At 50.1% G+C, this 27716-nt stretch overlaps 1 protein-coding gene across 1 annotated transcript in view; it reads left to right on the forward strand.

Moving 5' to 3' along the window:
- The first annotated feature begins 1249 nt into the window (after positions 1 to 1249).
- Positions 1250 to 27716, forward strand: part of LOC306918508 (fructose-bisphosphate aldolase B) — a 103753-nt gene continuing 77286 nt past the window's right edge. Inside the window, exons 1-8 of the mRNA XM_079531409.1 lie at positions 1250 to 1418; positions 8775 to 8887; positions 9121 to 9332; positions 11761 to 11815; positions 13527 to 13687; positions 20820 to 20903; positions 22273 to 22447; positions 23553 to 23752. Of these exons, the coding sequence (XP_079387535.1) occupies positions 8776 to 8887; positions 9121 to 9332; positions 11761 to 11815; positions 13527 to 13687; positions 20820 to 20903; positions 22273 to 22447; positions 23553 to 23752 (999 nt within the window). The 5' untranslated portion in view covers positions 1250 to 1418; position 8775. The remainder of the gene's footprint in view (positions 1419 to 8774; positions 8888 to 9120; positions 9333 to 11760; positions 11816 to 13526; positions 13688 to 20819; positions 20904 to 22272; positions 22448 to 23552; positions 23753 to 27716) is intronic.

Raw genomic sequence — 27716 nt, forward strand, 5'->3', positions numbered from 1 at the left:
GCAGGCAGGCAGGCAGACAGGCAGGCAGGCAGACAGGCAGCCAGACAGGCAGGCAGGCAGGCAGGCAGCCAGACAGGCAGGCAGACAGGCAGGCAGGCAGGCAGGCAGACAGGCAGGCAGCCAGACAGACAGACAGGCAGGCAGGCAGGCAGGCAGGCAGGCAGGCAGGCAGGCAGGCAGACAGACAGACAGGCAGGCAGGCAGGCAGGCAGCCAGACAGGCAGGCAGGCAGGCAGGCAGACAGACAGACAGACAGGCAGACATTCACCTGATGATACAATAACTGTTAGTGACCAAAGAGCACTTACCCCCCCCCCCCCCCCCCCCACACACACACTTTTTTTTTTAACTTCCTCTATCTGTATCTATGATTATTATTTGTCTTATTTTCATAGAAGTGCTTAATAATAATAATAGTTGTACGTCTTTAAATGTGCTGGAAACATTCTTATGAATTCATAGTGCATGTCCAGGTTAATATTATCCTCCCAGTCGGCCTACAGTATGGTTGAAATGTACCCAAACTGTCTGTCACTACAGTACAGTAACAATAACATGACTTCACCCATCAGTCAATCACGCGTTGATCTCATGATGATATGAGTGTCAGTTACAATGCTACACGCACACACACACACACACACACACACACACACACACACACACACACACACACACACACACACACACACACACACACACACACACACACACGGAGAAAACACGAACAAAGTCCACAGAACAGCATTGCTGCACAGACACGCCCACACAGCTACACTCAGGTTTCACAAACATGTACAGTATATTAGTTTGTTGTACTTTTTTTTTTACTTAATTTGATCGAGTTTTTTTATATATATATTGAGTCACATTTAGTATTTCAGGTATTTTTACTTTGACTGTTTTAATAAAGTATATTTATTTAACACACACACGCACACACACACACATACACACACACACACACACACACACACACACACACACACACACACACACACACACACACACACACACACACACACACACACACACACACACACACACACACACACACACACACATTTAGAATTCAGGTATTTTACTTTATTGACTATTTCTAATAAAGTATATGAATTCATTAATTATTGACGCCACCTCACAGAGTACTTCCTCTTACCACCACTGGCCACGCCCCCTGCTGCGCCTCTGCTCCAATCACGGCAGCGGTGTGGCCGCACGCCCTCACACACACGCACGCACACACACACACACACACACACAGCCCTCCTGTGTTTGTTTTTAAAGTCCATAAATACTCAGGTTCTGGTTCTGGTCGTCCTTCTTCTTCTACACATCCTTCTGAAAGAGAGAGAGAGAGAGAATCCTCCACTGTGATCTACTGCGGCTCGACCACACATCAATACTACCGACGACAAGTAAGACGATTTAACATCAAAACAAAGTCAATGTGTTTAGACTTGGATCCGCTGAGGTTCCACGCGGAGCTGTGTGTGTGCATGGCCGGTTTGGTTAGACTGTAAATGCACGTATAGCTGCATGTTGTTATTATTATTATTATTATACTTATTATACTTCAGGTTCTGCAACTTTTTAAAAGTCCGTTCGTGTAGAAGTAGATGGTTTAATATTGTCACATTTAGCCTCTAGCCCTTGACGCTACAGAATGAGCGTCACTGAGCGAGTTTTAACAACTTTAAAAGTGTGACTTCTGGCTACAATGTAGCAGGACATTAATGTAGCGCTGCTTATCCCCGATACATTCCCTCTGTATCGATGATCGATACATTCCCTCTGTATCGATGATTGATTGATTGATTGAAGAATTTATTAACAGTTTGCAGAATTACAGTACATTTCAAGCACAAACTCAATACAAAGGCTGTTAACTGTGAGTGGACGACCCAATTAAGCATTACACTTGTTTCCAATAGGGTCCACCATGTTCAAATCATCAAAACATTTAGAGACGTACAAATAGACACTTCTATAGACAGAACAGGAATTCATCATAAAGGAGGTAAAAAGGGAAAAGAAACATATACAGTGAGGGGAAAAAAAGGGGTGGGCGGTGGGGGGGATTCACGTTCAGCTCCGTTCATTTGTTTGTTTTCCTTGGAGGAGCTTCGTTGGGTCCCCAAGTCGGCTCCGTGGCCGTACCTTGAGTTAGCTGTGTGGCCGTGACCATCTCTTGTGTTGTCCTTGTGTTGGGTCCCCAAGTCGACTCAGTGGCCGTACTTTGAGGTGGCTGTGTGGCCGTGACCGTCTCTTGTGTTGATCGATACATTCCCTCTGTATCGATGATCGATACATTCCCTCTGTATCGATGATCGATACATTCCCTCTGTATCGATGATCGATGCATTCCCTCTGTATCGATGATCGATACATTCCCTCTGTATCGATGATCGATACATTCCCTCTGTATCGATGATCGGAACACAATGATCTCTAAGATGGATGGATGGATGTTGTACTTTGGTTTAAATGGGTCGTTGATTCTCTAGCATTTGGACTTTTTGTTTTTCCTGGAGTTTAGTTTACACGGAATTTAAAATGGGAGTTTATTGCATCACGGCTGTGGTTGTGAACGGATTTTAACTCAGTTTTGGAGTTTAGTTTAAATGTATATTATATAAATGTGTATGTTTCTTTTCCCTTTTTACCTCCTCTATGATGATTTCCTGTTTTGACTATATTGTTGTGTATATTTGTTCGTCTCTAAATGTTTTGATGAATTGAAAATGGTGGACAGTCACTGTTTTAAACAAGTGTAATGCTTTATGGTGTCGTCCACTCACAGTTAACAGTTTTTGAGTGTTTATGGAGCTATGTGTGTGGCTGGCTGGCTGGCTGGGTGTCTGGCTGGCTGGCTGGCTGGCTGGCTGGGTGGGTGCCTGCCTGGGTCTGAGCATGAAAACAGCATGGTTGTTTTTCACCACCTGTGCGCAACCTAACACACACACACACACACACATGTTAACTGTATATGTGATGATTTTGGGTGTGCCAGTACAGTACAGTACAGTACAGTACAGTAGAGGGACCCCCACGCGGAAACTCTGTCATTTCTCAACCGTTTCGGACGCGGGCGGCTCGCTGGAATCTGGCCGGCACCATTAACACCACCACTATATGGTAATAATGTTATATATGCTAGAGATGGTTTAGGGGCGACCGTACCTGATACCATGAGGGAGATGGTTTAGGGGCGACCGTACCTGATACCATGAGGGAGATGGTTTAGGGGCGACCGTACCTGATACCCTGAGGGAGATGGTTTAGGGGTGACCGTACCCGATACCGTGAGGGAGATGTTTTAGGGGCGACCATACCTGATACCATGAGGGAGATGGTTTAGGGGCGACCGTACCTGATACCGTGAGGGAAATGGTTTAGGGGCGACCGCACCAATACCTTGAGGGAGATGGTTTAGGGGCGACCGTACCCAATACCGTGAGGGAGATGGTTTAGGGGCGACCGCACCGATACCATGAGGGAGATGGTTTAGGGGCGACCGTACCTGATACCCTGAGGGAGATGGTTTAGGGGCAACCGTACCCGATACCGTGAGGGAGATGGTTTAGGGGCGACCGTACCTGATACCATGAGGGAGATGGTTTAGGGGCGACCGTACCAAGAGGGAGATGGTTTAGGGGCGACCACACCGATACCCTGAGGGAGATGGTTTAGGGGCGACCGTACCTGATACTATGAGGGAGATGGTTTAGGGGCGACCGCACCAATACCATGAGGGAGATGGTTTAGGGGCGACCGTATCCGATACCGTGAGGGAGATGGTTTAGGGGCGACCGTATCCGATACCATGAGGGAGATGGTTTAGGGGCGACCGTACCTGATACCGTGAGGGAGATGGTTTAGGGGCGACCGTACCAATACCATGAGGGAGATGGTTTAGGGGCGACCACACCGATACCCTGAGGGAGATGGTTTAGGGGCGACCGTACCTGATACCCTGAGGGAGATTCAGTATTTAAGTCCGACGTCATTTTGTAGTGCTACGTTACATCCGGGTCCAAGTGGCACCAGCTCCCGTCCGCATCTCATTGTAAATAGTATAGTATCAATATCTAAACGCAGGAATCTTTTTACAATGTTATTTTTCAGAAAGGAAGCCATTGAGGGTTAAAATGGGTCTTAATGCTTCCAACTCGAGTAGAATTATTAATGTTGTGTCCATGACAAAGAAAATATATGATGTGGAGACAATAAAGACTATTATTATTGAAGGTGGTAACAGTCTATTTGCTCAGTACAATATTTCGGGGGCATATTTAGACTGTGTGCAGGGTTGAGTATGTTGAATCTAGTTTGCAATTAAAGAGTATATAGTTGACTCAATTAAATAAAATGGCGATAGTATCCAGTGTGGGGCAGATTTGGGAGAGCAGTAGCTTTGTTGTTGCACATAAAGAATATATATATTCAAACATTTACTCCACATTTTCGCTCATAGCGCGCCACTCGGTGGTGCACTATGAGCTTGTAGATCTGCTATTTTTCAATAGCTAAAGTATAACATAATGCTTAGTTAAAACACCAAAAGGGGTTCCCGTCCAGAATGGAGTATAGTGCATATCGAATATGAGCTGTTCAGAAGAAGGGTTGCCAACACTCCTGGAAGTGAATCCGGCAGCTATGACAAGATCACGACCTGTACCTATACATTCTATCCTCACGACGCATGCAGGCGCAGCGTCGTACTCGCATTTCTTTGGCGGTCACCCTGACCCTCTAAATGTCTGTGACCCCTGACCCTCTAAATGTCTGTGACCCCTGACCCTCTAAATGTCTGTGACCCCTGACCCTCTAAATGTCTGTGACCCCTGACCCCTGCCCCTCTAAATGTCTGTGACCCCTGACCCTCTAAATGTCTGTGACCCCTGACCCCTGACCCTCTAAATGTCTGTGACCCCTGACCCTCTAAATGTCTGTGACCCCTGACCCTCTAAATGTCTGTGCACGCCCCCGCCAGTGTGTCACATGAAAGAGTGGTGCGGTTAGAATGCGGATGTGAGCAGCACACCGTGTGTACAGTACAGTAGTACAGAGTACAGTGTGAACACAGTGTTCAGGGAAATAGTTACACAATAATCTACATAACCAACCCAGCACACCTCCTGTTGACTCCCACAGGGTGGAACCGAACACGCCACCGTGCTTTAGAAATACCGTCACAATGTTGCCAAGAAAGCAAATGCAACGCTTATCAACTCATTGATCACAAAGTCATGCATCAACTCATTCTCATCACTCATCACATATCAACTCATTGATCACAAAGTCATGCATCAACTCATTCTCATCACTCATCACATATCAACTCATTGATCACACAGACAGACATGACAGAATATGTGGGTCTAAAGTTCTGCTCTCAGTCTTCTACATCCTGACAGTTTTCTGAAAAAGCTATGTTTCTATGTCAGTGGTTCTTCGATTTTTCAAAAATAGCAGATCTACAAGCTGATCTACAAGCAGATCTACGCGCCACTCGGTGGCAGATCTACAGCTATGACAGCTTGTAGATCTGCTATTTTTTTTAAATCGTGAAAATGTGGTGCAAATCTGTGATGTATTCGCTTTTAACTTTGCTTCAAGGGGGGGGCGGGGGGGGGCCCTGGAACAACATATTTTCAGATGGGGGTCGGCGGGCCAATTACATATATTTCTGGGGGTCCTTGACATGAAGAAGGTTTTTCAGAAAACTGTCATGAATTGGAAGACATTTGTGGCCAAATGTGACTGAGGGACTGCCATTGGATTTTTTTTGAATTTTCGTTTTTTCATGTCATGTGAAAGCAGGGAATTATAGCTTAAAATTGACATTGGTTGTTCAGTTTGACCCACCAGTTTTGGAGATATGGCTTATAGAGTAATGTCTGGCAGAGAAACAGCGAGTTGAGAAAACAGGCTTGAAAGGTTCACTTCTGTGGACTCTAACATTACACCTAGCTACATGTTTATGCATTCATTTCATATTTACATGTCTTCTGTGGTCTCTAACATTACACCTAGCTACATGTTTAAGCATTTATTTCATATTTACATGTCTTCTGTGGTCTCTAACATTACACCTAGCTACATGTTTAAGCATTTATTTCATATTTACATGTCGATTTCATCTTTGCTATTTATTTCAGACATGCTCTAGTATGTGAAGAGTCTGCCTGTGTTATTAACTCATTTTGGATAAAATATAAATAGATTCAGTTTTTCTCCTCTTGTAAAAAGCTGGAGTTTGCATGATGGCAGGCTCTCAGTCAAATCTGGTTACATTTGTAGAATCTGGTCTCGGGTCTGAATGGGTTTAACTAGTGACTATAGAGCTGGTATCGCAGCGCGAGGCTGGACTAGAGCCACTAGTGGAACACTGCCCTCCCTGTGGGGGTGTGGAACACTGCCCTCCCTGTGGGGGTGTGGAACACTGCCCTCCCTGTGGGGGTGTGGAACACTGCACTCCCTGTGGGGGTGTGGAACACTGCACTCCCTGTGGGGGTGTGGAACACTGCACTCCCTGTGGGGGTGTGGAACACTGCCCTCCCTGTGGGGGTGTGGAACACTGCCCTCCCTGTGGGGGTGTGGAACACTGCCCTCCCTGTGGGGGTGTGGAACACTGCCCTCCCTGTGGGGGTGTGGAACACTGCCCTCCCTGTGGGGGTGTGGAACACTGCCCTCCCTGTGGGGGTGTGGAACACTGCCCTCCCTGTGGGGGTGTGGAACACTGCCCTCCCTGTGGGGGTGTGGAACACTGCCCTCCCTGTGTGGGTGTGGAACACTGCCCTCCCTGTGGGGGTGTGGAACACTGCCCTCCCTGTGGGGGTGTGGAACACTGCACTCCCTGTGGGGGTGTGGAACACTGCACTCCCTGTGGGGGTGTGGAACACTGCCCCCCTGTGGGGGTGTGGAACACTGCACACCCTGTGGGGGTGTGGAACACTGCACACCCTGTGGGGGTGTGGAACACTGCACACCCTGTGGGGGTGTGGAACACTGCCCTCCCTGTGGGGGTGTGGAACACTGCACACCCTGTGGGGGTGTGGAACACTGCCCCCTGTGGGGGTGTGGAACACTGCCCCCCCTGTGGGGGTGTGGAACACTGCCCCCCCTGTGGGGGTGTGGAACACTGCCCCCTGTGTGGGTGTGGAACACTGCCCTCCCTGTGTGGGTGTGGAACACTGCCCCCTGTGGGGGTGTGGAACACTGCCCCCTGTGTGGGTGTGGAACACTGCCCCCTGTGGGGGTGTGGAACACTGCCCTCCCTGTGTGGGTGTGGAACACTGCACTCCCTGTGGGGGTGTGGAACACTGCACTCCCTGTGGGGGTGTGGAACACTGCCCCCCCTGTGGGGGTGTGGAACACTGCCCCCCCTGTGTGGGTGTGGAACACTGCCCCCTGTGTGGGTGTGGAACACTGCCCTCCCTGTGTGGGTGTGGAACACTGCCCTCCCTGTGTGGGTGTGGAACACTGCCCTCCCTGTGGGGGTGTGGAACACTGCCCTCCCTGTGGGGGTGTGGAACACTGCCCTCCCTGTGGGGGTGTAGAACACTGCCCCCTGTGTGGGTGTGGAACACTGCCCCCTGTGGGGGTGTGGAACACTGCCCTCCCTGTGTGGGTGTGGAACACTGCCCCCCTGTGGGGGTGTGGAACACTGCCCTCCCTGTGTGGGTGTGGAACACTGCCCTCCCTGTGTGGGTGTGGAACACTGCCCCCTGTGTGGGTGTGGAACGACACTGCCCTCCCTGTGTGGGTGTGGAACGACACTGCCCCCTGTGTGGGTGTGGAACACTGCCCCCTGTGTGGGTGTGGAACGACACTGCCCTCCCTGTGTGGGTGTGGAACACTGCCCCCCTGTGGGGGTGTGGAACACTGCCCTCCCTGTGGGGGTGTGGAACACTGCCCTCCCTGTGGGGGTGTGGAACACTGCCCCCCTGTGGGGGTGTGGAACACTGCCCCCCTGTGGGGGTGTGGAACACTGCCCCCCTGTGGGGGTGTGGAACACTGCCTCCCTGTGGGGGTGTAGAACACTGCCCTCCCTGTGGGGGTGTGGAACACTGCCCCCCTGTGGGGGTGTGGAACACTGCCCCCCTGTGGGGGTGTGGAACACTGCCCCCCTGTGGGGGTGTGGAACACTGCCCCCCTGTGGGGGTGTAGAACACTGCCCCCCTGTGGGGGTGTGGAACACTGCCCTCCCTGTGTGGGTGTGGAACACTGCCCCCTGTGGGGGTGTGGAACACTGCCCCCTGTGGGGGTGTGGAACACTGCCCCCTGTGGGGGTGTGGAACGACACTGCCCCCTGTGGGGGTGTGGAACACTGCCCCCTGTGGGGGTGTGGAACACTGCCCCCTGTGGGGGTGTGGAACACTGCCCTCCCTGTGGGGGTGTAGAACACTGCCCCCTGTGGGGGTGTGGAACACTGCCCCCTGTGGGGGTGTGGAACACTGCCCTCCTGTGGGGGTGTGGAACACTGCCCTCCCTGTGGGGGTGTGGAACACTGCCCCCCTGTGGGGGTGTGGAACACTGCCCTCCCTGTGGGGGTGTGGAACACTGCCCCCCTGTGGGGGTGTGGAACACTGCCCCCCTGTGGGGGTGTGGAACACTGCCCCCCTTTGGGGGTGTGGAACACTGCCCCCCTGTGGGGGTGTGGAACACTGCCCCCCTGTGGGGGTGTGGAGCACTGCCCCCCTGTGGGGGTGTGGAGCACTGCCCTATAAGACACTGTAAGATGACTCATCAGTTCTCATTTCTTCCAGGATGACTCATCAGTTTCCGTCGCTGTCTCCGGCTCAGAAGAAGGAGCTGTCGGACATCGCTCAGAGGATCGTCGCTCCGGGGAAAGGAATCCTGGCGGCAGATGAATCCACAGGTTGATATTAATATTATTATTATTATTATTATTATTAACATGAATCTACAGGTCTGTAGAATTGAGTCCTGAATGAATTGACACCAAGTATATGAAAATGTGGACTCGACAAGTGAAGGACTTGAGTACGACAACTCTAGTCATAACTAAACTACAACTCTATTCATAACTAAACTCCATTTCCCATCAGGCACCATGTTACTGTATCATAACTAAACTACATTTCCCATCAGGCACCATGGCCAAGCGCCTCCAGAACATCAAGGTGGAGAACACGGAGGAGAACCGCCGGTTCTTCCGGGACCTTCTCTTCTCCGTCGACGCCTCCATCGCCGACAGCGTGGGCGGAGTCATCTTCTTCCACGAGACGCTCTACCAGAAGTCTGACAGCGGAGTGCTGTTCCCCGAGGTCATCAAGGGCAAGGGCATCGTGGTGGGCATCAAGGTGAGAGGTCAAAGGTCATCAGGGGGAGGGGCATGGTGGTGGGCATAGACGTTGTTCCCCCATGTTGAATTCCCATAGACGTTGTTTCCCCATATTGAATTCCCATAGACGTTGTTCCATGAATTCCCATAGACGTTGTTTCCCCATATTGAATTCCCATAATTTTGGGTGTCCTTGACATGGAAAAAGGTTGAGCACCACTGACAGAAACATGAGGTTTAACCCTGTGAGAACCACTGATATAGAAACATAGGGTTTAACTCTGTGAGAACCACTGACATAGAAACATAGGGGTTAACCCTGTGAGAACCACTGACATAGAAACATAGGGTTTAACCCTGTGAGAACCACTGACATAGAAACATAGGGGTTAACTCTGTGAGAACCACTGACATAGAAACATAGGGGTTAACCCTGTGAGAACCACTGACATAGAAACATAGGGTTTAACCCTGTGAGAACCACTGATATAGAAACATGAGGTTTAACCCTGTGAGAACCACTGATATAGAAACATAGGGTGTAACCCTGTGAGAACCACTGACATAGAAACATGCGGTTTAACCCTGTGAGAACCACTGACATAGAAACATGGGGTTTAACCCTGTGAGAACCACTGATATAGAAACATATGGTTTTAACCCTGTGAGAACCACTGATATAGAAACATATGGTTTTAACCCTGTGAGAACCACTGATATAGAAAAATAGGGTTTAACCCTGTGAGGACCACTGATATAGAAACATATGGTTTTAACCCTGTGAGAACCACTGATATAGAAACATAGGGTTTAACCCTGTGAGGACCACTGATATAGAAACATATGGTTTTAACCCTGTGAGAACCACTGATATAGAAACATAGGATAACCACTGATATAGAAACATAGGGTTTTAACCCTGTGAGAACCACTGATATAGAAACATAGGGTTTAACCCTGTGAGAACCACTGATATAGAAACATAGGGTTTAACCCTGTGAGAACCACTGATATAGAAACATGAGGTTTAACCCTGTGAGAACCACTGATATAGAAACATAGGGTTTAACCCTGTGAGAACCACTGATATAGAAACATGAGGTTTAACCCTGTGAGAACCACTGATATAGAAACATGAGGTTGTTCAGAAAACTGTTTCTTTTTAAAAATATACTAACTATACTATGACGCCCAACATTTGACCAGAGAGTTGTAAGTTTTGTGTTGTCTGAATGGATTAGTGTTTATCGTAACCTGATACTTCATTTCTCTGAATGGATTAGTGTTTATCGTAACCTGATACTTCATTTCTCTGAATGGATTAGTGTTTATCGTAACCTGATACTTCATTTCTCTGAATGGATTAGTGTTTATCGTAACCTGATACTTCATTTCTCTGAATGGATTAGTGTTTATCGTAACCTGATTAGTGTTTATCGTAACCTGATACTTCATTTCTCTGAATGGATTAGTGTTTATCGTAACCTGATTAGTGTTTATCGTAACCTGATACTTCATTTCTCTGAATGGATTAGTGTTTATCGTAACCTGATACTTAATTTCTCTGAATGGATTAGTGTTTATCGTAACCTGATTAGTGTTTATCGTAACCTGATACTTCATTTCTCTGAATGGATTAGTGTTTATCGTAACCTGATACTTCATTTCTCTGAATGGATTAGTGTTTATCGTAACCTGATTAGTGTTTATCGTAACCTGATACTTCATTTCTCTGAATGGATTAGTGTTTATCGTAACCTGATACTTCATTTCTCTGAATGGATTAGTGTTTATCGTAATCGTAACCTGATACTTCATTTCTCTGAATGGATTATTGTTTATCGTAACCTGATTAGTGTTTATCGTAATCGTAACCTGATACTTCATTTCTCTGAATGGATTAGTGTTTATCGTAACCTGATTAGTGTTTATCGTAACCTGATACTTCATTTCTCTGAATGGATTAGTGTTTATCGTAACCTGATACTTCATTTCTCTGAATGGATTAGTGTTTATCGTAACCTGATTAGTGTTTATCGTAACCTGATTAGTGTTTATCGTAACCTGATTAGTGTTTATCGTAACCTGATACTTCATTTCTCTGAATGGATTAGTGTTTATCGTAACCTGATTAGTGTTTATCGTAACCTGATACTTCATTTCTCTGAATGGATTAGTGTTTATCGTAACCTGATACTTCATTTCTCTGAATGGATTAGTGTTTATCGTAACCTGATTAGTGTTTATCGTAACCTGATTAGTGTTTATCGTAACCTGATTAGTGTTTATCGTAACCTGATACTTCATTTCTCTGAATGGATTAGTGTTTATCGTAACCTGATTAGTGTTTATCGTAACCTGATACTTCATTTCTCTGAATGGATTAGTGTTTATCGTAACCTGATTAGTGTTTATCGTAACCTGATGCTTCTCCTTTTCTCCAACAGGTGGATAAAGGCACCGCTGGTCTGAATGGAACGGATGGTGAGACCACCACCCAGGGTGAGAAGACCCAACACAACCACACCATAACCTACACAACCACACCATAACCTAACACAACCACACCATAACCTACACAACCCTAACCCACCACCCAGGGTGAGAAGACCCAACACAACCACACCATAACCTAACACAACCACACCAACCTAACACAACCCTAACCCACCACCCAGGGTGAGAAGACCCAACACAACCACACCATAACCTACGCAACCACACCATAACCTAACACAACCACACCATAACCTGCACAACCACACCATAACCTGCACAACCACACCATAACCTACACAACCACACCATAACCTACACAACCACACCATAACCCACACAACCACACCATAACCCAACACAACCACACCATAACCCAACCCAACACAACCACACCAGCTTGTAGATAGTCTATTTTTGCTACGACAGTAACATATGGCCCTCTAGGGAGTGAGGATATAGTGGCTCCTCTCCATCGTCTAAGTTGCCCAGCCCTGCGATACATGAACCGAAAAGCGTTCATATTTTGAACGAGAGGCGGATGAGGAGCATAGCTACGTTGCTATGTTTCATCGTCAGGTCTGGACAGCCTCTAGGGGGCGCTGTGCTCAGTATAGTAACGTTATGTTTCATCGTCAGGTCTGGACGGCCTCTAGGGGGCGCTGTGCTCAGTATAGTAACGTTATGTTTTATGGACGGCCTCTAGGGGGCGCTGTGCACAGTATATTAACGTTATGTTTTATGGACGGCCTCTAGGGGGCGCTGTGCTCAGTATAGTAACGTTATGTTTTATGGACGGCCTCTAGGGGGCGCTGTGCTCAGTATAGTAACGTTATGTTTTATGGACGGCCTCTAGGGGGCGCTGTGCTCAGTATAGTAACGTTATGTTTTATGGACGGCCTCTAGGGGGCGCTGTGCTGAGTATAGTAACGTTATGTTTTATGGACGGCCTCTAGGGGGCGCTGTGCTCAGTATAGTAACGTTATGTTTCATCGTCAGGTCTGGACGGCCTCTAGGGGGCGCTGTGCTCAGTATAGTAACGTTATCTCATCGTCAGGTCTGGACGGCCTCTAGGGGGCGCTGTGCTCAGTATAGTAACGTTATGTCTCATCGTCAGGTCTGGATGGCCTCTAGGGGGCGCTGTGCTCAGTATAGTAACGTTATGTCTCATCGTCAGGTCTGGATGGCCTCTAGGGGGCGCTGTGCTCAGTATAGTAACGTTATGTCTCATCGTCAGGTCTGGATGGCCTCTAGGGGGCGCTGTGCTCAGTATAGTAACGTTATGTCTCATCGTCAGGTCTGGATGGCCTCTAGGGGGCGCTGTGCTCAGTATAGTAACGTTATGTTTTATCGTCAGGTCTGGACGGCCTCTAGGGGGCGCTGTGCTCAGTATAGTAACGTTATGTCTCATCGTCAGGTCTGGACGGCCTCTAGGGGGCGCTGTGCTCAGTATAGTAACGTTATGTCTCATCGTCAGGTCTGGACGGCCTCTAGGGGGCGCTGTGCTCAGTATAGTAACGTTATCTCTCATCGTCAGGTCTGGACGGCCTCTAGGGGGCGCTGTGCTCAGTATAGTAACGTTATGTCTCATCGTCAGGTCTGGACGGCCTCTAGGGGGCGCTGTGCTCAGTATAGTAACGTTATGTCTCATCGTCAGGTCTGGATGGCCTCTAGGGGGCGCTGTGCTCAGTATAGTAACGTTATGTCTCATCGTCAGGTCTGGACGGCCTCTCGGAGCGCTGTGCTCAGTACAAGAGGGACGGCTGTGACTTCGCCAAGTGGAGGTGTGTCCTGAAGATCTCGGACGGATGTCCGTCGGCGCTCGCCATCGCAGAGAACGCCAACGTGCTGGCGAGGTACGCCAGCATCTGCCAGCAGGTGAGAGGGGGGAGGGGGGTGGGGGGTTCAGTAATCATGTTATTGAGAACACCCCGAACGCCCGGACCATTAACCCATTTTGACCTGAGATCAGATTCTAAAAATGTCTTCTACATCCTGACAGTTTTCTGAAAAAGCTATGTTTCTATGTCAGTCGTTCGATTTTTCAAAAATAGCAGACCCCATAACGCCCGGGGGTATTTAGGACCATTAAGAACACATGGGAGGAGGGGGGGGGGGGGGGCTTCAGTAATGTCATTGAGAACACCCCATAACGCCCGGACCATTAAGAACACATGGGGGGGAGGGGGGGGGTCATTGAGAACACCCCATAACGCCCGGACCATTAAGAACACATGGGGGGGGGGGGGGGGGGTCATTGAGAACACCCCATAACGCCCGGACCATTAAGAACACATGGGGGGGGGGGGGTCATTGAGAACACCCCATAACGCCCGGACCATTAAGAACACATGGGGGGGGGGGGGTCATTGAGAACACCCCATAACGCCCGGACCATTAAGAACACATGGGGGGGGGGGGGGGGGGGGGTCATTGAGAACACCCCATAACGCCCGGACCATTAAGAACACATGGGGGGAGGGGGGGGGTCATTGAGAACACCCCATAACGCCCGGACCATTAAGAACACATGGGGGGGAGGGGGGGGTCATTGAGAACACCCCATAACGCCCGGGGGTATTTAGGACCACATGGGGGGGAGGGGGGGGTCATTGAGAACACCCCATAACGCCCGGACCATTAAGAACACATGGGGGGGAGGGGGGGTCATTGAGAACACCCCATAACGCCCGGACCATTAAGAACACATGGGGGGGAGGGGGGGGTCATTGAGAACACCCCATAACGCCCGGGGGTATTTAGGACCACATGGGGGGGAGGGGGGGGTCATTGAGAACACCCCATAACGCCCGGACCATTAAGAACACATGGGGGGGAGGGGGGGGGTCATTGAGAACACCCCATAACGCCCGGACCATTAAGAACACATGGGGGGGAGGGGGGGGTCATTGAGAACACCCCATAACGCCCGGACCATTAAGAACACATGGGGGGGAGGGGGGGGTCATTGAGAACACCCCATAACGCCCGGGGGTATTTAGGACCACATGGGGGGGAGGGGGGGGGGTCATTGAGAACACCCCATAACGCCCGGACCATTAAGAACACATGGGGGGGAGGGGGGGGTCATTGAGAACACCCCATAACGCCCGGACCATTAAGAACACATGGGGGGGAGGGGGGGGGTCATTGAGAACACCCCATAACGCCCGGGGGTATTTAGGACCACATGGGGGGGAGGGGGGGGTCATTGAGAACACCCCATAACGCCCGGACCATTAAGAACACATGGGGGGGAGGGGGGGGGGTCATTGAGAACACCCCATAACGCCCGGACCATTAAGAACACATGGGGGGGAGGGGGGGGTCATTGAGAACACCCCATAACGCCCGGGGGTATTTAGGACCACATGGGGGGGAGGGGGGGGTCATTGAGAACACCCCATAACGCCCGGACCATTAAGAACACATGGGGGGGAGGGGGGGGGTCATTGAGAACACCCCATAACGCCCGGACCATTAAGAACACATGGGGGGGAGGGGGGGGTCATTGAGAACACCCCATAACGCCCGGGGGTATTTAGGACCACATGGGGGGGAGGGGGGGGTCATTGAGAACACCCCATAACGCCCGGACCATTAAGAACACATGGGTGGGGGGGGGTGGGGGGGGGTCATTGAGAACACCCCATAACGCCCGGGGGTATTTATTTAGGACCATTAAATCAGAGGCCCAGCGATTTGCAGCAACGGAGCACATTTAGCGACGCAGCAGGCGCCATCTTGGATGTAGCTGAAGCATTTAGCGACGCAGCAGGCGCCATCTTGGATGTAGCTGAAGCATTTAGCGACGCAGCAGGCGCCATCTTGGATGTAGCTGAAGCATTTAGCGACGCAGCAGGCGCCATCTTGGATGTAGCTGAAGCATTTAGCGACGCAGCAGGCGCCATCTTGGATGTAGCTGAAGCATTTAGCGACGCAGCAGGCGCCATCTTGGATGTAGCTGAAGCATTTAGCGACGCAGCAGGCGCCATCTTGGATGTAGCTGAAGTAGCACATTTAGCGACGCAGCAGGCGCCATCTTGGATGTAGCTGAAGCAGCTAGATGTAGCCAAAACACTCCCGAGGCGATCGACAACAACGGGAGGTATGATTAATTCTACCGTGACTAGCGACGGGACCGCGGTGGGCCGTCTAACACATGATCTTTGGTTAGAATTGGACGGATTGATTTAGATCAAGAGTTATTCGCGAGTTATTCCTGCTAACATTGATCCATTACAGTTTGCTTACTGTTCAAATAGATCTGTGGACGACGCGATCTCTCTTGCTTTACACACTGCCCTGGTACACCTTGAAAAGAAAAACTCTTATGTCAGACTACTGTTCATAGATTACAGTTCCGCATTCAACACTATTGTACCATCTAAATTAGTGTTGAAACTCAGTGGCCTTGGTGTGGGCAGCTCCATCTGTAATTGGCTATTTGATTTTCTGACAGGCAGGCCCCCTGTGTACGCATAGGAGAGAGATGCTCATCCACAGTTCTCACCAGAACCGGTGCGCCCCAAGGCTGCTGCCTCAGTCCTCTGTTGTACAGTTTGTTTACGTTTGATTGTGTCGCCAGATGTGGGAATAACAGCGTAATTAAATTTGCGGATGATACCACAGTGATCGGTTTAATAACCGACGGTGATGAGAGGGCCTATAGGAGGGAGATAGAAGATCTAACTCTATGGTGCGATAACAACAACCTCTCACTTAACACCAATAAGACCAAAGAAATCATTGTAGACTTCAGGAAGTCCAAAGGTATCCACACCCCCATTTCCATCAAAGGGTCATCTGTCGACATAGTTGATAACTTTAAATTCCTGGGCATACACATCACAGACACATTCACATGGTCACTCAACACCGAGTACATCCTCAAGACGGCGCAGCAGCGACTGTACTTTCTGAGGCGCCTTAAAAAGTTTGGCCTAAGTACAAAAGGACTAGTGAACTTTTATCGCTGTATAATTGAAAGTGTCTTAACTGGCTGTATCACAGTGTGGTACGGTAACACGACCGCTCAGGACCGCAACAGGTTGCAGAGGACCGTTAAAACAGCAGCTAAAATCATCGGTAACGCAGAACTACCCAGTCTCCACAACATCTACAACACTCGTTGTATGAAAAAAGCCCACAACATCATCAAAGACACCAGCCATCCCGCAAATACCCTGTTCAAACAACTCCCTTCCAAAAAACGCTACCAGAGCATCAAATCTCGCACCACCCGTCTCAGCAACAGTTTCTTCCCCCAGGCAGTCAGGCTGCTGAACAGCTGACCTTTAACTGTATTGCACTGTTTTGTCACCCACTTGCACTTTGTCTGTGTTTTTGTATTTTTCTTTGCACTATAGATGTTTGTCTATGTCCTGTGTATATAAGACTGAGAATGCTCTGAGCAAAATGATTTTCATTGTATTTATACTTGTATTTATACATATGACAAATAAACCTGAACCTGAACCTTAAGATATTCGGGCTCATCGGCTAAAATGGGCGGGGGGGGGGGGGGAGACATTTTGGATGATGTCCCGACAGGAAATGACATCGAATGTTGCCCAACAGGCGCTCCCAGCCTGTGGAGCGATGCTCCCAGCCTGTGGAGCGATGCTCCCAGCCTGTGGAGCGGTGCTCCCAGCCTGTGGAGCGATGCTCCCAGCCTGTGGAGCGATGCTCCCAGCCTGTGGAGCGGTGCTCCCAGCCTGTGGAGCGATGCTCCCAGCCTGTGGAGCGGTGCTCCCAGCCTGTGGAGCGATGCTCCCAGCCTGTGGAGCGATGCTCCCAGCCTGTGGAGCGGTGCTCCCAGCCTGTGGAGCGGTGCTCCCAGCCTGTGGAGCGGTGCTCCCAGCCTGTGGAGCGATGCTCCCAGCCTGTGGAGCGATGCTCCCAGCCTGTGGAGCGGTGTGATCGGTTTGGATATCCTTTTATTAATCTATGGGCGCTGAGCGTTAAGGCCTATTCATAGTATGGATTTTCCGTGGTGAGGTGACCACCGCTCTGGTGGTGAGGTGACCACCGCTCTGGTGGTGAGGTGACCACCGCTCTGGTGGTGAGGTGACCACCGCTCTGGTGGTGAGGTGACCACCGCTCTGGTGGTGAGGTGACCACCGCTCTGGTGGTGAGGTGACCACCGCTCTGGTGGTGAGGTGACCACCGCTCTGGTGGTGAGGTGACCACCGCTCTGGTGGTGAGGTGACCACCACTCCGGTGGTGAGGTGACCACCACTCTGGTGGTGAGGTGACCACCGCTCTGGTGGTGAGGTGACCACCGCTCTGGTGGTGAGGTGACCACCGCTCTGGTGGTGAGGTGACCACCGCTCCGGTGGTGAGGTGACCACCGCTCCGGTGGTGAGGTGACCACCGCTCCGGTGGTGAGGTGACCACCGCTCTGGTGGTGAGGTGACCACCGCTCTGGTGGTGAGGTGACCACCGCTCTGGTGGTGAGGTGACCACCGCTCTGGTGGTGAGGTGACCACCGCTCTGGTGGTGAGGTGACCACCGCTCTGGTGGTGAGGTGACCACCGCTCTGGTGGTGAGGTGACCACCGCTCTGGTGGTGAGGTGACCACCGCTCTGGTGGTGAGGTGACCACCGCTCTGGTGGTGAGGTGACCACCGCTCCGGTGGTGAGGTGACCACCGCTCCGGTGGTGAGGTGACCACCGCTCCGGTGGTGAGGTGACCACCGCTCTGGTGGTGAGGTGACCACCGCTCTGGTGGTGAGGTGACCACCGCTCTGGTGGTGAGGTGACCACCGCTCTGGTGGTGAGGTGACCACCGCTCTGGTGGTGAGGTGACCACCGCTCTGGTGGTGAGGTGACCACCGCTCTGGTGGTGAGGTGACCACCGCTGTGGTGGTGAGGTGACCACCGCTGTGGTGGTGAGGTGACCACCGCTCTGGTGGTGAGGTGACCACCGCTCTGGTGGTGAGGTGACCACCGCTCTGGTGGTGAGGTGACCACCGCTCTGGTGGTGAGGTGACCACCGCTCTGGTGGTGAGGTGACCACCGCTCTGGTGGTGAGGTGACCACCGCTCTGGTGGTGAGGTGACCACCGCTCTGGTGGTGAGGTGACCACCGCTCTGGTGGTGAGGTGACCACCGCTCTGGTGGTGAGGTGACCACCGCTCTGGTGGTGAGGTGACCACCGCTCTGGTGGTGAGGTGACCACCGCTCTGGTGGTGAGGTGACCACCGCTCTGGTGGTGAGGTGACCACCGCTCTGGTGGTGAGGTGACCACCGCTCTGGTGGTGAGGTGACCACCGCTCTGGTGGTGAGGTGACCACCGCTCTGGTGGTGAGGTGACCACCGCTCTGGTGGTGAGGTGACCACCGCTCTGGTGGTGAGGTGACCACCGCTCTGGTGGTGAGGTGACCACCGCTCTGGTGGTGAGGTGACCACCGCTCTGGTGGTGAGGTGACCACCGCTCCGGTGGTGAGGTGACCACCGCTCCGGTGGTGAGGTGACCACCGCTCTGGTGGTGAGGTGACCACCGCTCTGGTGGTGAGGTGACCACCGCTCTGGTGGTGAGGTGACCACCGCTCTGGTGGTGAGGTGACCACCGCTGTGGTGGTGAGGTGACCACCGCTCCGGTGGTGAGGTGACCACCGCTCCGGTGGTGAGGTGAGTAAAAACAGAGTCAAGGGCTGGGGCGGTGGTTTGCTCTTCACTGCGGCTCAGTGACGTCATGTTGTAGTTGCGGTGGTCACCTCACCACCGAAAATCCATACTATGAATAACGCTTTACTATTTGATAGTAAACTCTGTTTATGACGCTCAGGGTGTTAATGACAACATGGGGGTCTTCAGTAATGATGTCATTAATGACAACATGGGGGTCTTAAATTCCCAGAGGAAGTGTATGACAGACCTTCATAAAGTCTTGTCTCTCTGTGTTCTTCTAGAACCGTCTGGTTCATTAAAGGACCACTTCACCACTTTTCAACCTATCTTCATATAATAGGTCCTCACTAATAATCATGATAAAATGGCAAGATTTTTTTCTACTCAGTCTGTGTCTCATTGGAGGGCTGTGGGCAGTTTAGAAACCGTCCTCCAGTGACATCATCATTAGGCAGATTACTTTTTAAACAAGATTTTTTTTACAAAAATGTTTAGATTTTCATTATCGTGAGAACGATGGCTTCCATTTTCGCATTGCAACTTTTCAGGACTAGAAAGCCTGCAGTTTTTATTAGCTTGTATTCCCCATTGATGATGTCACTGGAGGACGGTTTCTGAACTGCCCACAGCCCTCCTATGAGACACAAACTGAGTAGAATAGAATTGCGCCATTTTTTTCATGATTATTAGTGAGGACCTATTATATGAAGATAGGTTGAAAAGTGGTGAAGTGGTTCATTAATCTATCTCTCTGTGTTCTAGAACGGTCTGGTTCATTAATCTATCTCTCTGTGTTCTTCTAGAACGGTCTGGTTCATTAATCTATCTCTCTGTGTTCTTCTAGAACGGTCTGGTTCATTAATCTATCTCTCTGTGTTCTTCTAGAACGGTCTGGTTCATTAATCTATCTCTCTGTGTTCTTCTAGAATGGTCTGGTTCATTAATCTATCTCTCTGTGTTCTTCTAGAACGGTCTGGTTCATTAATCTATCTCTCTGTGTTCTTCTAGAATGGTCTGGTTCATTAATTTATCTCTCTGTGTTCTTCTAGAACGGTCTGGTTCATTAATCTATCTCTCTGTGTTCTTCTAGAACGGTCTGGTTCATTAATCTATCTCTCTGTGTTCTTCTAGAATGGTCTGGTTCATTAATCTATCTCTCTGTGTTCTTCTAGAACGGTCTGGTTCATTAATCTATCTCTCTGTGTTCTTCTAGAACGGTCTGGTTCATTAATCTATCTCTCTGTGTTCTTCTAGAACGGTCTGGTTCATTAATCTATCTCTCTGTGTTCTTCTAGAACGGTCTGGTTCATTAATCTATCTCTCTGTGTTCTTCTAGAACGGTCTGGTTCATTAATCTATCTCTCTGTGTTCTTCTAGAACGGTCTGGTTCCCATCGTAGAGCCAGAGATCCTCCCGGATGGAGATCATGATCTGCAGCGCTGCCAGTACATCACGGAGAAGGTCAGAGGTCATCTAAAACTTTATTTACACTGCCAGTACATCACGGAGAAGGTCAGAGGTCATCTAAAACTTTATTTACACTGCCAGTACATCACGGAGAAGGTCAGAGGTCATCTAAAACTTTATTTACACTGCCAGTACATCACAGAGAAGGTCAGAGGTCATCTAAAACTTTATTTACACTGCCAGTACATCACGGAGAAGGTCAGAGGTCATCTAAAACTTTATTTACACTGCCAGTACATCACGGAGAAGGTCAGAGGTCATCTAAAACTTTATTTACACTGTCAGTACATCACGGAGAAGGTCAGAGGTCATCTAAAACTTTATTTACACTGTCAGTACATCACGGAGAAGGTCAGAGGTCATCTAAAACTTTATTTACACTGTCAGTACATCACGGAGAAGGTCAGAGGTCATCTAAAACTTTATTTACACTGTCAGTACATCACGGAGAAGGTCAGAGGTCATCTAAAACTTTATTTACACTGCCAGTACATCACGGAGAAGGTCAGAGGTCATCTAAAACTTTATTTACACTGCCAGTACATCACGGAGAAGGTCAGAGGTCATCTAAAACTTTATTTACACTGCCAGTACATCACGGAGAAGGTCAGAGGTCATCTAAAACTTTATTTACACTGTCAGTACATCACCAGTAATGACTGGTCGCAAAAACGAGAACTGTCAATCACTACGACTACTGGCCAATCACAGCAGGGCTTTCCTAGAATGTTGGTGGGATACATAATAACGCGTCTCAGACCATGTTTATCTGTAGGTGTTAGCAGCGTGCTACAAGGCCCTCTCAGACCATGTGTATCTGTAGGTGTTAGCAGCGTGCTACAAGGCCCTCTCAGACCATGTTTATCTGTAGGTGTTAGCAGCGTGCTACAAGGCCCTCTCAGACCATGTTTATCTGTAGGTGTTAGCATTGTGCTACATGTGTATCTGTATTGTAGGTGTTAGCATCGTGCTACATGTGTATCTGTATTGTAGGTGTTAGCAGCGTGCTACATGTGTATCTGTATTGTAGGTGTTAGCATCGTGCTACATGTGTACCTGTACTGTAGGTGTTAGCATTGTGCTACATGTGTACCTGTATTGTAGGTGTTAGCAGCGTGCTACATGTGTATCTGTATTGTAGGTGTTAGCAGCGTGCTACATGTGTATCTGTATTGTAGGTGTTAGCATCGTGCTACATGTGTATCTGTATTGTAGGTGTTAGCATCGTGCTACATGTGTATCTGTATTGTAGGTGTTAGCATCGTGCTACATGTGTATCTGTATTGTAGGTGTTAGCATCGTGCTACATGTGTATCTGTATTGTAGGTGTTAGCATCGTGCTACATGTGTATCTGTATTGTAGGTGTTAGCAGCGTGCTACAAGGCCCTCTCAGACCACCACGTCTATCTGGAGGGAACTCTCCTCAAACCCAACATGGTGATGGCCGGACACTCCTGCAGTAAGAAGTACACGCCACAGGAGGTCGCCATGGCTACCGTCTCCGCACTGAGACGCACGGTGCCTGCTGCCGTGCCCGGTACGCACACACACGCACGCACGCACGCACGCACGCACGCACGCACGCACGCACGCTAGGGCATTAAGCAACTAGTAGACTATTCAACTAGTCGACTAGTAAATCCACTAGTCGACCTTTTTGGTACTAGTTGTAGTTGACTATTTGATTTCCTGATTTTGTAGGCCTCAAGATCGGGTAGATTATAGCAGGGCTGGACTGGGAAAAATATTCGGCCCGGTCATTTTCGCGCGAATTTGGCCCAGACCAGCCCACCACAACCAGCGTGCAGATAGCAGAAACTACCGCCCGCTCCGTCGAGGCACACACAAACAAACAAGCCCTAATACCACCACTTTTACAGAACAACATAAATGATACAAACCAACAGGCTGTAAGGTGGTCGAGGCTAGGGGAGGGGCTATGGGCTGTAAGGTGGTCGAGGCTAGGGGAGGGGCTACGGACTGTAAGGTGGTGGAGGCTAGGGGAGGGGCTACGGGCTGTAAGGTGGTCGAGGCTAGGGGAGGGGCTATGGGCTGTAAGGTGGTCGAGGCTAGGGGAGGGGCTACGGGCTGTAAGGTGGTCGAGGCTAGGGGAGGGGCTACGGGCTGTAAGGTGGTCGAGGCTAGGGGAGGGGCTATGGGCTGTAAGGTGGTCGAGGCTAGGGGAGGGGCTACGGGCTGTAAGGTGGTCGAGGCTAGGGGAGGGGCTACGGGCTGTAAGGTGGTCGAGGCTAGGGGAGGGGCTACGGGCTGTAAGGTGGTGGAGGCTAGGGGAGGGGCTACGGGCTGTAAAGTGGTCGAGGCTAGGGGAGGGGCTACGGGCTATAAGGTGGTCGAGGCTATGGGAGGGGCTACGGGCTGTAAGGTGGTCGAGGATAGGGGAGGGGCTACGGGCTGTAAGGTGGTCGAGGCTAGGGGAGGGTCTACGGGCTGTAAGGTGGCTGTGAGGCTAGGGGAGGGGCTATGGGCTGTAAGGTGGTCGAGGCTAGGGGAGGGGCTACGGGCTGTAAGGTATCATCCCCCTATCTCATGGCTCCTCCCCATATCATGGCTCCTCCCCCTCACATGGCTCCTCCCCCTCTCTCATGGCTCCTCCCCCTCTATCATGGCCCCTCCCCCTCCAGGGATCTGCTTCCTGTCAGGTGGTCAGAGCGAGGAGGAAGCGTCGTTGAACCTGAACGCCATCAACCAGGTCCCGTTGCCCCGCCCCTGGAGGCTGACCTTCTCCTACGGCCGCGCCCTGCAGGCCTCCACGCTGACCGCCTGGAGCGGCAAGACTGAGAACAAGAAGCTGGCGCAGGACGTGTTCTGTAACAGAGCCAAGGTACTGACAGCTACTGGCCGCTACTGACCGCTACTGGCCGCTACTGGCCGCTACTGACCACTACTGACCGCTACTGACCACTACTGACCACTACTGACCCTTGGGTGGGTGGCTGGGTGGGTGGGTGGCTGGATGGGTGGGTGGGTGGGTGGCTGGATGGGTGGGTGGGTGGGTGGCTGGCTGGGTGGATGGGTGGCTGGGTGGCTGGCTGGATGGGTGGGTGGGTGGCTGGCTGGGTGGCTGGGTGGGTGGCTGGATGGGTGGGTGGCTGGGTGGCTGGGTGGCTGGCTGGATGGGTGGGTGGCTGGGTGGCTGGCTGGCTGGCTGGCTGGCTGGGTGGCTGGGTGGCTGGGTGGGTGGCTGGCTGGCTGGCTGGGTGGCTGGCTGGCTGGGTGGCTGGCTGGCTGGGTGGCTGGCTGGCTGGCTGGGTGGCTGGCTGGGTGGGTGGGTGGGTGGCTGGCTGGCTGGGTGGGTGGCTGGCTGGCTGGGTGGGTGGCTGGCTGGGTGGCTGGCTGGCTGGGTGGGTGGCTGGATTGGCTGGGTGGGTGGCTGGGTGGCTGGCTGGATGGGTGGGTGGGTGGCTGGCTGGCTGGCTGGATGGGTGGCTGGGTGGGTGGCTGGCTGGGTGGGTTGGTGGCGCCCCTGGAAAACTGAGAGATGTGTGTGAACATTGTCCTGTGTTCTCTCATGCATGTAGCACGCAGCGACAACATGTCTGTCTGTCACAACGCTACTATAGTCCATCCTGTGTTATTCTCACGCAGACAGCGCATGGCTGTCTGCGTGGTTACTGTACTATAGTCCAGTCTGATAAGGCCAGTCGTTATGACAGCGGTTCCCAAAGTGGGGTCCGGGGACCCACAGGGGTCCTTGAGGGAGTTCCAACGGGTCCGTTTGGTTCCATTTGTACACTCTCTAAGAGTTAAATTAACATTGATTTTACAATATAAATTGGGGGGTCCCAGAGTTAGGAATGCCATTTAAATGGTGGTCCGTAGCCTAATGCATGTCAAACTGGGGGTCCTTGAAATGAAACGGGTTGAGAATCACTGCTAGAGCCATTCAAATCTTCTCTTATGGGGGGTCCCTGGCATATCTTTTCCAATGGGGGTCCGTGGGGGCGGGGCTGATTCGTGTCAATTTGGGGGTCCTTGACATGAAAGTGTTTGGGAACCACTGCGTTATGCTACTGTAGCAGTGGCTCTCAGCCTGATGGTGGCGCTATAGTGTAGCAGAGTGGCTCTCAGCCTGATGGTGGCGCTATAGTGTAGCAGAGTGGCTCACAGCCTGATGGTGGCGCTATAGTGTAGCAGAGTGGCTCTCAGCCTGATGGTGGCGCTATAGTGTAGCAGAGTGGCTCTCAGCCTGATGGTGGCGCTATAGTGTAGCAGAGTGGCTCACAGCCTGATGGTGGCGCTATAGTGTAGCAGAGTGGCTCTCAGCCTGATGGTGGCGCTATAGTGTAGCAGAGTGGCTCTCAGCCTGATGGTGGCGCTATAGTGTAGCAGAGTGGCTCACAGCCTGATGGTGGCACTATAGTGTAGCAGAGTGGCTCTCAGCCTGATGGTGGCGCTATAGTGTAGCAGAGTGGCTCACAGCCTGATGGTGGCACTATAGTGTAGCAGAGTGGCTCTCAGCCTGATGGTGGCGCTATAGTGTAGCAGAGTGGCTCACAGCCTCAGCAGGCACGTCAAAAACCCCCAGAATTATCTGTGTTTGGCCGCGGACCCCCATCTGAAAACATGTTGTTCCAGGGACCCCCATCTGAAAACATGTTGTTCCAGGGACCCCCATCTGAAAACATGTTGTTCCAGGGACCCCCATCTGAAAACATGTTGTTCCAGGGACCCCCATCTGAAAACATGTTGTTCCAGGGACCCCCATCTGAAAATATCTTGTTCCAGGGACCCCCATCTGAAAATATGTTGTTCCAGGGACCCCCATCTGAAAACATGTTGTTCCAGGGACCCCCATCTGAAAACATGTTGTTCCAGGGACCCCCATCTGAAAATATCTTGTTCCAGGGACCCCCCCCAGAAGCTAAGATTTGAGTTAAAAACGTTTGCGCTGAAACAATATACGTACATTAAAAGATTTGCGCCACATTTTCACGATTTAAAAATAAATAGCAGATCTACAAGCTCATAGCGTGGCACTCGGTGCCGCGCTATGAGCTTGTAGATCTGCTATTTTTCAATAGCCAAAGTATAACATAATGCTTTAAAACACCAAACGGTTCCGGCGAGCCGCCCCGCGTCCGCAACAGTGGAGAAATAACCATTGAGGACACAGTTTAGCATCATAACCATTGAGGACACAGTTTAGCATCATAATCATTGAGGACACAGTTTAGCATCATAACCATTGAGGACACAGTTTAGCATCATAACCATTGAGGACACAGTTTAGCATCATAATCATTGAGGACACAGTTTAGCATCATAATCATTGAGGACACAGTTTAGCATCATAACCATTGAGGACACAGTTTAGCATCATAATCATTGAGGACACAGTTTAGCATCATAATCATTGAGGACACAGTTTGGCATCATAACCATTGCAGACACAGTTTAGCATCATAACCATTGTAGACACAGTTTGGCATCATAACCATTGAGGACACAGTTTGGCATCATAACCATTGTAGACACAGTTTGGCATCATAACCATTGTAGACACAGTTTAGCATCATAACCATTGTAGACACAGTTTGGCATCATAACCATTGAGGACACAGTTTGGCATCATAACCATTGTAGACACAGTTTAGCATCATAACCATTGTAGACACAGTTTGGCATCATAACCATTGTAGACACAGTTTGGCATCATAACCATTGTAGACACAGTTTAGCATCATAACCATTGTAGACACAGTTTGGCATCATAACCATTGAGGACACAGTTTGGCATCATAACCATTGAGGACACAGTTTGGCATCATAACCATTGAGGACACAGTTTGGCATCATAACCATTGTAGACACAGTTTGGCATCATAACCATTGTAGACACAGTTTGGCATCATAACCATTGTAGACACAGTTTAGCATCATAACCATTGAGGACACAGTTTGGCATCATAACCATTGTAGACACAGTTTAGCATCATAATCATTGTAGACACAGTTTGGCATCATAACCATTGTAGACACAGTTTGGCATCATAACCATTGTAGACACAGTTTAGCATCATAACCATTGTAGACACAGTTTAGCATCATAACCATTGCAGACACAGTTTAGCATCACAACCATTGTAGACACAGTTTGGATTGATAACCATTGTAGACACAGTTTGGATTGATAACCATTGTAGACACAGTTTGGATTGATAACCATTGTAGACACAGTTTGGATTGATAACCATTGTAGACACAGTTTGGCATCATAACCATTACAGACACCGTTTAGCATCATAACCATTGTAGACACAGTTTGGCATCATAACCATTGTAGACACAGTTTAGCATCATAACCATTGTAGACACAGTTTGGATTGATAACCATTGTAGACACCGTTTAGCATCATAACCATTGTAGACACCGTTTAGCATCATAACCATTGTAGACACAGTTTAGCATCATAACCATTGAGGACACAGTTTGGCATCATAACCATTGTAGACACAGTTTGGCATCATAACCATTGTAGACACAGTTTGGCATCATAACCATTGTAGACACAGTTTAGCATCATAACCATTGTAGACACAGTTTAGCATCATAACCATTGCAGACACAGTTTAGCATCACAACCATTGTAGACACAGTTTGGATTGATAACCATTGTAGACACAGTTTGGATTGATAACCATTGTAGACACAGTTTGGATTGATAACCATTGTAGACACAGTTTGGATTGATAACCATTGTAGACACAGTTTGGCATCATAACCATTACAGACACCGTTTAGCATCATAACCATTGTAGACACAGTTTGGCATCATAACCATTGT

The sequence above is a fragment of the Electrona antarctica genome (assembly GCF_951216825.1).
Source record: "Electrona antarctica genome assembly, contig: scaffold_78, whole genome shotgun sequence".
Lineage (NCBI taxonomy): Eukaryota > Metazoa > Chordata > Actinopteri > Myctophiformes > Myctophidae > Electrona > Electrona antarctica.